Source organism: Dromiciops gliroides, chromosome 1 (assembly GCF_019393635.1).
Source record: "Dromiciops gliroides isolate mDroGli1 chromosome 1, mDroGli1.pri, whole genome shotgun sequence".
Classification (NCBI taxonomy): Eukaryota; Metazoa; Chordata; class Mammalia; order Microbiotheria; family Microbiotheriidae; genus Dromiciops; species Dromiciops gliroides.
The window spans coordinates 276,400,653-276,414,203 of NC_057861.1; the positions used below are offsets into that span (position 1 = coordinate 276,400,653).

At 38.3% G+C, this 13,551-nt stretch overlaps 1 protein-coding gene across 5 annotated transcripts in view; it reads left to right on the plus strand.

Annotated features, from left to right (window-relative positions):
• The window catches only part of MTFR1 (mitochondrial fission regulator 1), a 62,596-nt gene extending 55,383 nt beyond the window's left edge, over window positions 1–7,213 (plus strand). For all 5 annotated transcript variants that reach the window (XM_043976887.1, XM_043976888.1, XM_043976889.1 and 2 more), the window contains exons 5-8: window positions 1,105–1,340; window positions 3,568–3,856; window positions 4,361–4,529; window positions 5,530–7,213. In XM_043976887.1, the coding sequence (XP_043832822.1) occupies window positions 1,105–1,340; window positions 3,568–3,856; window positions 4,361–4,529; window positions 5,530–5,598 (763 nt within the window). In that variant the 3' untranslated portion in view covers window positions 5,599–7,213. The remainder of the gene's footprint in view (window positions 1–1,104; window positions 1,341–3,567; window positions 3,857–4,360; window positions 4,530–5,529) is intronic.
• The last annotated feature ends 6,338 nt before the right edge of the window (window positions 7,214–13,551 follow it).

Genomic DNA, 13,551 nt, shown 5'->3' on the forward strand with positions numbered 1-13,551 from the left:
TCCAAGTCTTTCCCATAAGGAACTTTGAATATGGCTCAAGCCAAGGTTTCTTTCATCCCACTCCAAGGGACCAGAGGCTATATACTCAAAAAACTCCTGGGTCTGAAATACATAAAAGGGATCGCTAGATACTAGCAACCAGGTTACTGCTAATACCAGGATACCCTCTATGACTTTAAAAGGGTATGTCATTTTCTTGTAGGGGCTTTGGAGGGCAGACCACCAAAGGAAAGAGGTTGCTGGCCCTGTTTGGGTCTCAGTGATGGTGCCTGATCAGGAAAAGTGTATTGTGGAGTTGGATATTATGAATTCTTAGGAATACCTGTTAGAGGTATTCACAATAGCAACTTCTATGCTGGGCATTGCTGGTAGAGCTAAATGGAAGCCCTGAACCATCCCATACAATTAATATTAAATGTGGGGTTGGGAGAGGAAGTTTAAAAGATATTTTGTTCTAGGGGCAGCCAGGTGGTCCAGTGGATAGAGCAGCGGGCCTGGATTCAGGAGGAACTGAGTTCAAATCCGGCCTCAGACACTTAACAATTAATTACTAGTTGTGTGACCCTGGGCAAGTCACTTAACCCCAATTGTCTCACCAAAAAAAAAAAAAAGAGTACCTGATATACAAATTCCCCTTATAAAAGCTGTGTGGCCAGTGATGGAGGACTGTACCTAGCAACTAAGAGTAAATTAGCAGGAGTTAAATAAAAGTTATACCATTTCTTGTAGCTGGCTGTTGCTGATTTTGGTATTGTGGACCAGGTAGTCCAGGCCCCAGGTGAGTGGCATGGTGTTATTGATTTCACCAAACAATTGGCTTCTCCAGCCCAGTTGCTGAGAGCAATTCAGAGGTGCTCTGCTTTTACCGGGAAAGTTACTTTTCTCCTTTTTAGTTTTGTATCCTTTCACTTTTAGTCTGTATCCTCTCACTGCCTCTTCCTCTTGATTCTTTAAACTCTTCCCTTCATGTTGCTGCAATTTAGGAGGCACAGACCTTAAAGGCCCTACTTGCTGAGCGTGTTTACTGACAATATGTCCTTGCAATCCAGCCTCCCCAAAGCTCAGGGCAATCAACAGTTCTTTATCTTTCTGTCTTTTTCACAGAACAGAGATTGGGTCAAAGCAGGCCCCTCCAGATGAACTTGATTTCCTTGAAAAGCCCCCAAACAGACAAGTTTCTCTACCAAACCTCTCCCAGGAGGATCCAGAACCCAAAGTGACAGCTTTAGCCAATGATGAAGCTTTACAGAAGATCAGTGCACTTGAACATGAACTGGCTACTCTCCGAGCACAGATCGCCAAAATCGTGACTTTGCAAGAACAGCAGAGTTTTACTTCAGGTACTTGAGTCTTGAACTTCTTTGCTTTAAACAGATAAAACAGAAACTAGTAGAAGGAAGTCACTCATCCTAAAATTCCCGTGTCATGATTGTTATCATTGGCTAAATATCAGGTATTTTTGGACATTAGCTAGCTGGGCACCATGCCCAATAAAGGGCTTAGTCAGTGCTTTTTTATAATAATATCCATGCCACTGGAAAATAATGGATTTGGGGAACATAGTCTCTATTGAGTCGAAAGAAGTTTATATATAACACGACCCCCTACAAATGCTTTCTTTTGACATAGCGAACTCTGGATTATCTGCATTGACAAATTATGCCAAATATCAAGTGAGGAAAATAAGCATTTATATAGCACCCATCATGTACCAGGCACTATGCTAAGTCCTTTACAAATATCATCTCGTTTGATCCTCACAGCAACCCTGAGAGGGAGGTGCTGTTGTTATCTCCATTTTACAGTTGAGGAAACTGAGGCAGACAGGTTAAGTGACTTGCCAAGGTCACATAGCTAGTAAGTATGAGGACAGATCAGAATTCAGAGGTCTTCCAGACTCCAAGTCCAGCTCCCTCTTGCCTGCTCCACGTAGCTGCCTCAGATAATTCCACATTGTTTATATTCTGATTTGGAATGTATTCAGAGAGATTTAGAGGTACATGCTCAGATATGAAAATTAATTCCTTGCATGCCTAGCCTGTCAGTATAAAGGAGAAAGAGTATCAGACATGGAATGAATAGAGTCATGTTTAAATTTCAGTTCTTCCAGTTATAGCTGTGACCTTGGGCAGGTCATTGAAGCTCAACAAGCCTCAGTTTATCCATCTATGAAATAGAGAGGGATAATACTTTCACTACTTTTAACCACGGTTAGTGAGAAATATATATTGGAAGAAATGAGCTATAGCATCCCCACTACCTAATCCATTGATTTGTAATCTTGTGTCACTTTTATAGTTCATAGAATTGCCTTAAATCAAAGACACAAGGACATATGTAGTAAATTGTTTTCCAGTAACTCCATGTACGTTTTTAACATTAAGTGGTTTTGTCACTAACTTGTTAGAAAAATCACTTCACTTCTTCTCTTCTTCTATGTGGGTTAATCTGTTCACTTAATAAATTTTGCCCATATACTTTTCCTTAGTCTTTTTGTTTTAACTCTAAATTATTGTTTGTTTGATTCTACCCCCCTCTGCTGGTAGATTAGAAAAACTGCCACAAATGTGAGTTTAAATTGAGAGAGAAAGAGAAAGGGGGGAGCACTATATTCCTGTACGTGACTGTGTACTTTTGTATTATATGACCCAGATCTTAAAGAGAAATTTCTTTTGGATTAAGGGACTTTCCTTCTAGTAGCCCCAAATTACTGTCTTAAGTTCAAATTGTATAGAAAGCTTAAGTGCAGATAATATCTATTGTAATTATGAATAAATTTAAGGTTGATCATAAATTTTCTGTGTTGGAGAGTACTAGTACATGGTAAGCATTTAATCAACATTTATTATGTGAGCACAATATGACCAGAAAGCTCAAATGTCATCTCCACCATAATTTTCTTGGACCCTGATGATTATGATTTGAATGTCTTAACTTGAATCATCAATGTGTTTTTTAAAAAATGTTTATTTCAATGTAAACTAGACAGATGCTGGTTTAGGTCGTATGTTTGATCTTAGAAATTGTCCAACAGCATACATTTGGGGGGGGGGCAGGGCAGTGAGGGTTAAGTGACTTGCCCAGGGTCACACAGCTAGTAAGTGTCAAGTGTCTGAGTCCGGATTTGAACTCAGGTCCTCCTGAATCCAGGCCCGGTGCTCTATCCACTGTGCCATCTAACTGCCCCCCAGCAGCATAAATTTTAAAGGACTATTTATGTGGCATTAACTGCCAAACAAGATGGCACAGTTTGAAGTCAGTATTGGTATGAATCCAAACTTGAACATTTGAGATCACAAAAGCACCCCTGTAAAAGCAGAACTTTTCTACTCTGGAAAGCTTTGGATGGAAAACTACTGTAACCTAGATTTGGGCATTTATAACAAAGTAACTGAAACTACATTTCCGCTTATGTAACCAAGATAACAAAAAACATTGTGATTTCAGTACTTTGTCACATATGAGAAAATTTTTATTTTCAAAAATATTTTTTAGAAATATAGAATATTCTATTTATGTTTATGTGTCAAAATAGTATTAATTTTGTTGTGATTATTATTTGTATAGGTGGCTTAAGTCCCACCATACCTACAGTTGCTCCAGCATCACTTCCTGCTCCACCACCACCATTACTTCCCCCGCCGCTGCCGCCGCCACCACCACCACCACCACCACCACCTCCTTCATTGGGAATACGCCAAAGTGTATCTGCTATTGATCTGATTAAAGAGAGAAGAGAAAAGAAAGCTAGTGCTGGAAAGATATTGATAGAAAATAGCCCAAAGAAACCTGAAGTGCCAAATATGCTAGAAATCCTAAAAGACATGAACAACGTAAAACTTCGGTCTGTGAAAAGGTGAAATTTGTATATATGTTCTCTCTGTTCCTTTCTCCCTGACACCTATATTTTACCTAACTCTTATTATTTAATAAATAATGTGTTTACAATGCTTTCATTCTTAAATAAGGTTCTGTTCCAGTGAATCAGCCCTAGCTTCAGGTCTTTTAAGAGACTAAGAGGGAACACCTTCAAGTCAAGGTTATTTTATTTTTTAAAACAATATTATCGTCACATTTAAAAGTAAAGTGTTTCTTCTAAAAGATAGATCATTATTGTTACTGCTTCACAAAGCATTGAATCAGAGTGCAGTCATCTGGTACACAAAAAAAAAGGCTGACTTAGTAAAAACATAGCTCTTTTGCAATTCTAGATTTCTTTCTCATTCCTATAGGTGAATTATCCTTACTCGGTGTTAGAATATATGTTGAATACAGTGTTCAGAACATAAAGTTGAACAGTCTCTCCGTGATGGATTTACAGCACATTAAAATTTGACCTTTTTTTTTTAACCCCTTTAAGATCAGAGCAAGACTTAAAACCTAAACCAGCGGACCCTGCTGATCCTGCAACCCTAATTGCAGAAGCTTTGAAAAAGAAATTTGCTTATCGGTACCGAAGTGATAGCCAAACTGAAACTGAAAAATCCATTCCAGCATCTGAATCGAAAACCACCTCAGAAACAATGTTGGTAGGTACTATTTCCTTTCTGGTCATATTGGGTTCACATAATAAATATTGATTAAATGCCTAGTACTAGTACTCTCTAAAGTGATATAGAGAAGCATCAGTCCTTCCACCTTATTCTTATAAATATTGTTTTGAATGCTTTCCAGTATCTGAAAATCCGTATGGGATCATGAAAAGATACACTATTACCACCTTACTTTTGTATAGCATTTTACAGTTTCCAAAGCACTTCCTCGTTTTCTTATTTGACATGTACACAAATTCATAGGCAGTCTTGTATCATATATTCTTTCTTGGTGATAAAGGCACTAATCCCATAGGAGTGGAGGGGAAGGAGAAATCACTTAACTAGAGTTATTGGGAATGGTTTTGTGGAGATGACATTTGAGCTAGGACTTGGAGAGTAGCTAAAATAGGAATAATTTGGGTATGGGATAAGTAATTTCTGTTTTTCAGGGAGTGTTTTGATTGCTTTGGTTCTCAGGATAGTCATTTTTCTTTTCACAATGCTAACTTCCTAAATTAAGATTTTGATATTATTTACTTTTTTTTTTTTGTAGTAAGGCAGTTGGGGTTAAGTGACTTGCCCAGGGTCACACAGCTAGTAAGTGTTAAGTGTCTGAGGCCAGATTTGAACTCAGGTACTCCTGAATCCAGGGCTGGTGCTCTATCCACTGTGCCATCTAGCTGCCCGATATTATTTACTCTTGGAGGGGCAGGGCAGGGCAATAAGGGTTGTGTGACTTGCCCAGGGTCATACAGCTAGTAAGTATCAAGTGTCTAAGGTCAGATTTGAACTCACATCCTCCTGAATCCAGGGCCAGTGCTTAATCCACTGTGCCACCTAGCAGCCCCAAGATTTTTATATTATTAAGAATTATTTGAACTTTAATTCCAGAAATATTTATCAGTAATCCTGCATAATGTTATATGGAGGATAAATTATTTCTGTTATTGAACCATAAGCCTTTAATAATTCTTTCTGTTTGTTTCTTTTCCAGTTTGGGCCACACATGTTGAAGTCTACAGGAAAAATGAAGTCTTTAATTGAAAATGTTTCACATTCCTAAGTAGACACTAAGTAGAAGGAAAAGACTATTTTGTTGAACTGTTGTTTAGTTATAGTTAAGTAAGGCTAGTAGAAATCAACATTATTTAGTAAATCCTTGACTTTTATGTTCAGTGGCAGCCTATGAAACCAAAAAGTAAATTAAACCATGACAAAAACACTATTTTTTGTTTCTGAAAGATGGTCTATTTTCTGGAGCCACTCATGGAATATGTAGATTCTGACAAGTTTAAATGTATCCAAGTTGCTTGGATTTAAATTGTCCATTCTTTTTTTTTTAAAAAAAATGTTTAGATTTCAGAACATTTGTGGATATTACTCTGAGGTTTTTAATTCCTAAACACTAATTTATCTGTACAAATGTTTTATTTGCATGTATTTGACAGATTTAAAACAGTTTGTGATGATGGCAATGAAGTACTGTTAAGTTATCTTCATTCATATTAAATATTAATTTTGTCTACATGATGGAACAGCTGGTATAACATAAGTTGTTGCAGAGAAACATTTAATTTGAATCTTCTTGCCTGGAACAGAGCTCAAGGTTTACTTAGAACTCTTAATTTCTCCCTCATACTTGTTGGGAGTTAGAGGTCAAAAAGTTGCAAGAAGACAGCTTACTGCTGAAATGTGTCAAAATGCTCATTTTTGAAGTTGAAGTGGATGAACTTGAAGGCTTCTTTCATCTCAGTGCTACCCAGTACCAAGTGGAAAAAAATGCAGGAGAAAGAGAGGAATCGAGTTAGCTTATGACTTAGAATCCTTTTGTTTGTAAAGACCAAATGTATCATTGTGTTCTCCCCCCTCTTGATGGCTAACTGTTCAGTAGATAATTCTAAAATGTCAGCACAGAGGAGGATTACAAAAAATGTAATCCTTGTAAAAATGTGATGTATGAGTGTTTCAGAAAGTGTTTGATTGTTGGTGAACTTATTAGATGAAGTAAGGAGTTGTTGAATCTAGCAGTAAGAGGAAGTAACTTCCTATGTAAATTGGTATCTGGTCACTGTGCTGTTTCCTAACGATGTCAAAAAAAAAAAAAAAAACCCAAACAAAACCCCAGAAGTCTTGGATATTAACATTAAATACTTTCTGCTGTTTTAAGATACATTACCTATTTACAGTCCTTGATGACATCTTTACTAGCACAAGCAGTGCTGTGTGTGCCCACTCAGCTAGAGTCAATGCCTGAAAATCTTCAACCAATGGTGTTTTGGTGTATTTTTTTACTCATCAAACATAAAATTCTAATTTCCATGGGAAAATCCTGCACTTCTTTGGAGTGGGGAAGTTTTTTCACTTTTAAGTTATTTAAAAATGTGTGTAATGGCCTCCCAAATATTAAAGTTTAGTTCATGTGTATGCAATGGTCTTCAAGAGTTTTGATTATTCAGCTTTAATTTTGAACTGTGACTACTTATTTTAACATGCTGTTAACATGCATTTTAAAGTTGTCTCTGTTTTATGGATTTTAGAAGGCTACCCCTTTAAAAAAAATTTCAGAGCACCTACTGTCATAAATAGAAGGCCAAAGCCCTCTGTACTGGTTTTGAACTTAGGCCTGTGCACAGATTTAAAGACATAACTATTTTAAAATAAAGCAAACTTTTGTTTCACCTGGATGACATTGATTTTTATCCTTCGCAGTAGACAAGATTGCTTTACTTTCATTACAAATGGAACTGCACTAGCATCCTTTGTCCTTTCGTTATGTATTTTAAGAAGACATGCATTCCCTAAAATAAGCTACCAGCAGAAGGAACTGTACTTACATTTTAAATCTTATCCAGTTTTAATTTCCTTAAGAAACCATTCCATAGAAATTGCCACACACACTCATGAGGTTTAGATAGACATTGTTTCTTGAAACCTCAACCTGGTTCATTGCCCCTTGTAAATGCATCTTTTGTTCTCATTTTTCAAATCTAGCATTTGATTTCTTAAAAACCCCTCCCCCAACTAACACAATTTTAAACCTGGAAAAGGACGTTAGAGATAATACAAATAATATTAGCTCTCTCTTGTGAGTTCTGCTCTAAACACAACAGGGACTCGAGTTCTCAACAGTTTGGGGATTTTTTGGTCTCAGGACTACTTTGCAATGTGCTCATAAAAATTATATAAGATTCCCGCCCCCCCCCACCCCCCATTAAGAGCTCATGTGTATGTGGGTTATATCTATTCTTACTGTATTCGTAATTAAAATGTTTTAGTATTTTTGTGAAAAAAGTTTTGACCTTTCAGACTCCTAAAAGGGTCCAGGGATCCCCTGTGAGGCACTGAATTAGACAGATAATTCAAGGTGGGAAAGTGAGGAAGGAGGATCTAAGCTATTTTGATGTTTTTTGCCAATGGTAGTTATTTGTAGGGTAAGCTTCCACATTTCTGAGGACATGTTTGATACCTAAACTTCATTAACATGGTGGTTGTTGCAACAGTGCAAAGGCAACTACACAGTTAACTTGTAGGACACCTCCAGCCCCCAATGTTTTCATATTCCCTTAACTTTACATCTTTGTTTATTCATGTTGGAATCACGGAATTCTACAGTTTGGATGGGAAAAGGACTTATAACTAGTCTTTTTATAGCCAGCATTTCATGTAACCCAGAACATGGGCAAAGAAGGTATGCATAGTGTACATTGGAGCCTGCCAGCTAGGAAGACCAGATACCTGCCTGGAGCCCTATTGGGACAACAATAGAATGCAATGAAATGAATATAAATTTGCCACATCTCTCTCCTAAAGAATGGTTTCATTCTGCACAGCACTCCTATCATCCAGTGCAATGCCCAAGGAAGCCCATTTGCAGAGAGGTCTGTTGCTGCAACCAGCCCTTTCTGACAACAGAAGTTGTTGTGGCTGTTCTCACTGTTAGCTTAACACTTTAGGAAGGTGTTTTAGGGCCAATGGGGAGAGAAAAGGGGGTCCTGCACTGTCACTGTTACCTTTGAAACTTTACTACTAGTTGGTTCTACAAACTCAATATGATTACTCAGTACATTTTGACTTCAACCCACCCCCAGCACATACCATGCATGGGGAAAGAGTTCTAAAATTTTGAGTGAGAAGGACCTGGGTTCAAATCCTGGCACTCACCGTAAACCAGTCTTTTATTAGTCCCTTCCACTGTAGTGCACTATGTAGGATGCCCTTTCTATTTTTTAAAGAGGTGAAATACATTCTATAACACTAAAAGTTTTTTTTTTAAAAAGGCTGACTACCACATGCAATTGGACAGATTTGCTAATAAGTGATAAACTCTGTAGTTAGTCCATGACTGTTTTGATACATAAGTTCAAAATCTATTCTCTTGTCAAAAGTTTAATTTGAGAAAAAGTTGGCATCACAATACAGTGTTCTGCATTTTCTTTTGTGCACATATACAACACATATAGATAACATTCATGCAGGTATTGATAGGGCAAAGTCAAGTCTAAAGGTTTAATTTTATTTAGTATTGATTTATATCCAAGCCATTTCTAGTTTGGAGAAATGTCTCAACTGGCATAGGGTCCCCTGTGTACTCAGACACTGATTGCCCCACCAGTTTCAGGTAGAATTTATAGGAATCTTTTTTTGGGAGGGGGTGAGGCAATGGATTAATTTCTCCCTGGTTCCTCTTAATTGCAGCGTCACCCACTAAAAGTGATTGGCCGGAGACTGTGCTTTCCTCCATCAAAAAAGGATTAAGACACCAATAGGAGGGAAGAGGTTCTTATTTTTAATTCCAGGAATGAGGGGAGTGGTCCTGGAGGAAGAGGGTAGTGACTTGGTTGCTCAATTCTGTTAGCTCTGGCTGTATTTTAAAATATCTTTTCCTTGTTCAAGATTCCTATAAATTCAGGGCAGCTAGGTGGTGCAGTGGATAGAGCACCGGCCCTGGAATCAGGAGTACCTGAGTTCAAATCTGGCCTCAGACGCTTGACATTTACTAGCTGTGTGACCCTAGGCAAGTCACTTAACCCCAACTGCCTCACCAAAAAAAAAAAAAAAAAGGCATGCAATTTGATGTAGTTGACATTCTACCTACTTTTCTAAAGGGAAAAATCTGGAAAGAATTTTAAGCTGGTCAGACAACACTGATTCTGGGAAATTAAATGCCCTGCCATCTCTCCAAAATGAAAACTCCCTGATCTGCAGGAGCAAATCATTGCAGGGAATCCTAGCTCTCCTATTAAAGGCTATCTCAGTGGGAAGCCATGCATTATTAGTCAACCTACCTTTTGGGAGCATTATGGAGGGTAACTCAGAGAGTAACATTCTCTTAAGTGGACAAAGCTTTGCAGAAGGAACACTAAGCAATAGGCATGGTCTGAGATATTTCAAGGGCTTTAGACTTGACTGAAATACCAAATTACTGCTAAATCAGGCAGAACCTTGCTAGGCTTTACCTCTTTAAATGAGGGACTGTGAGACTAGATAATATGGCTCTTTTCAGTTTATTACAGTGACAGTAAACCAAGTTAAACAATGTATCCTATATGGTTACATTATATAAGCTGTGGGGTTTTTATTTATTTTTTTCGAGGCAATGAGTGACTTGCCCAGGGTCACACAGCTAGTAAGTATCAAGTGTCTGAGGTCGGATTTGAACTTAGGTACTCCTGACTCCAGGGCCGGTGCTTTATCCACTGAGCCACCTAGCTGCCCCTGCTATGAGGTTTTTAAATGTGACAGGGAACAGAATTTTTCTACACATTGCAAAGAAATCCTCATGAACTTGGAAAGCTTAGCAACTTTGCTAACTTTTGCTCCCCAAAACCTCTTCCATGGTGACCTAAAAAAGCACCAAACTTAATTATGAACGTGAAATCCAAGGAAAAAAAGTCATTTTTTTTTCAGCCCAGAGTGGCTTAGGGAAACAGATCTGTGAACACTAGGGTTGGAGCTGGCCAAGAGTACAGCACAGCAGAAGTGGCACTGGTCTGTGATAGCAAAAGTGGTGAGCAGCCCAGTGCCCAGGGAAGGTAAAAGGACTGAATACCTGGGCAAAGATTCTGGGTAACTCCTGTATTAAGGAGCAGAATCTTGCTCATTACCTGTTTCTAGGTTGCAGTTTCAGGAGAGAGAGGAGTGATTAAAGTCAGAAGCGAGCAAGGGCCACTGCCTGTGTAAGGAACAGAGCACAGACCAAGAAATCAGCAGACTTCTCCCCAGATCACACCACATTGGAAACACTGACAGTTTACAGGCCCCCACTGAGCTGTAAAAGCAGCCGGACATAAAAGACAGAAACTTAGGCTACTCATATGCCCTCTACCCCCAGCCCAGAGATCAGCAGAGCTCAAGAATAACAAAGTTCAATGGCATGAAGTAGGCTGGAAAAATGAGTAAAGAACAACAAAAAGAACCTAGCCATGAAAAGCTACTGTAGTGAAAGGAAAGTTCACAATACAAACTCAGAAGAAGACTATGACAACATCGATAAGCAAAGCTTCAAAGTAAAAAAAACATGCAGATTGGGTACAATCTCAACAAGAATTCCTAGAACAGCTAAGGAAAGAGGGTTTTTTAAAAGAAAAATTATTTTAAAAATCAAATAAGAGCAGTAGATGAAAAACTGGGAAAAGAACACCTTTGCAAGAAAATTATGAAAAGAATTAAAAGTTTGGTAAAAGAGGCATAAAAAATATTGAAGAAAATAACTCTAAAAACCAAAATTGCCCAAATGGTAAAAGAGGTACAAAACCTAATTGAGGAAAATAACTCCTTAAAAATTCAAATTGGCCAAGTGTAAGTTAATGACTCCATGAAACATTAAGAAACAATAATAACAAGGTCATATTTCCCAAAGCAGTTGTTGTATAGCTTGTCAATTCTTTTTGCGACTACATTCTCACTCCCACTCTGACCCTTTAGAGATGGCCATATCTCCTACTTAAGATTATCTAGGTAGTCAGAAATGAGTTTCCTCAACTTCTCTCTTCACTTCAGAATGTCTCTCTGTTCTCACCCACCTTCTTTCCACTTGTTGCTCTGACCAAGACATGGCTTTCATTTCCAGAGCTAACCTCTCCACTTAGGTTCTTGTTTCCATCCCCTCCTATCTCCTGAAGAAACTTGTTCCAGCAAGTACCCCGTCTCACTTCTTTGATGTCTCCCTGGCTCCACTAGATCTCTCCCCTCTGTTAAGAGGCATGCTTATATCACCTCAAGCCTGAAAAAAGTTTTTTTTCCTAGACCTTACCATCCTGTCCCCTCTCCTTCCCTGCAGGAAGGCTCCATTGATATAACACAAATTTGTAGTGGACCTTGTAAGCTTAGTTTGTGACTTTTTCCAGCTCAGTTCTGCAGCATGTGAATAGGATCTAAGGCAGCTGATAGGGAGAATAATCCAAGGATAGGGCTTTGATGGGCACGATTCACCGTAGTATAAGGAAGCAAGGGTTGAGTGTTGAGGATGATGTATAACTGAATTGATTCACCAAGAAATCAAGATGAAAAAGAAAATAATATAGACAGTGTTAACTGAAGAATAATGACCAAATAGCCACAGAGTTTATGCGCCATTGACTCTGGAAAATATAATAATATAAGATAAAAAATGCAGGTCAGAACCTTTTCTGAAACTCATGGTCAGAGCTCTGAGAGGTTAAGTGTCTTGTCCAGGGTTACAAATTCAATATGTGGGAGGCAGCTAGGTGACGCAGTGGATAGAGCACCGGCCCGGAATCAGGAGGACCTGAGTTCAAATCTGACCTCAGACACTTGACACTATCTGTGTGACCCTAGGCAAGTCACTTAACCCCAACTGCCTCACCAAAAAAAAAAAAATTTCAATATGTGTCAGGGAAAAGACTTGAACCCAAGTTTTCCTGGCTCTAAGGCCAGCTCCTGAATCAGCCCAAAATAATTTTTGCTCTACTAACTGACTGAATCAGAAACTTTCCTACTTTGTGAAGACAGGAGGAACTATTACAGGGAAAAAATTCCACACAATATACCGACAATTAAGTGGGAAGAAGAAAGAGGACAGCTGGAGTGCATCTGGAAAATTGGAGGAAGGGGAGGGTTTCAATGATCCCAAGTCATTACTTGATATAAAAATTCCTATTAAAAATGCCTCGGTTCTTCCAATAACACTATATGGTTATGAATCTTGAAATGCCATGGTCACTGAAGAATTAAAATTCTAAATAACATAAAGGATAATAAACACATGATGGGCATCCACAGGCTATAGCATATTTCCAAGGATGTCTGACATTAAGGAAGTGGCTTATGGGACGTCATCTAGGATATTTATGATCAGAAAAAGAAGTGAGCCAGTCATGTATCAAGAATGAGGGATAGCACATGGATAATCCAAGTATTGAATTTACATCCATGGAAAAGACCTGGAACAACAGTTATTAACCTAGGTTCCATGGACTCAGTATGGATATTGGGGGGGGGGCGGTCCATGAACTTGGATGGGGAAAAAAATTAGGTCTTTATTTTCACTAACCTCTAACTGAAATTTAGCACTTCTTTCCATTATGAATATTAAACATTATTCTGAGAAGGGGTCTGCATGCAAAGGGATCCAGGACACACCCAAAAATACAAACCCCTGATCAAGAAGAGAAAAGTCTCTAGCATGCTGTAGATACTCTTTAGTATCTATGCAAGAATATGGACAAGAATTGCACAGGTTAAGAAGGCACGGCTAGGCTGCGATCTGCATTTAGGAAGGAGATCATAGATCCATATAAATACTAAAGAATAAATATTTACCATCACAAGAGACTTTATTATTTATTGTGGTCATTCTGACCACAAATATATTTAGACTTGTCTGAAGTATTATATAAGCATTATGTGGTAAAATGATAACTAAAAAAAGAATAAAGATCAGTATAGCAAGACTGTTTCCCCAATATTTCATTACATAGAAAAGAAAATTATTTATATTCTAGAAGCTAGGTGACCCAGTGGATAGAACACTTGTACCTGGAATCAGAAAGACCTG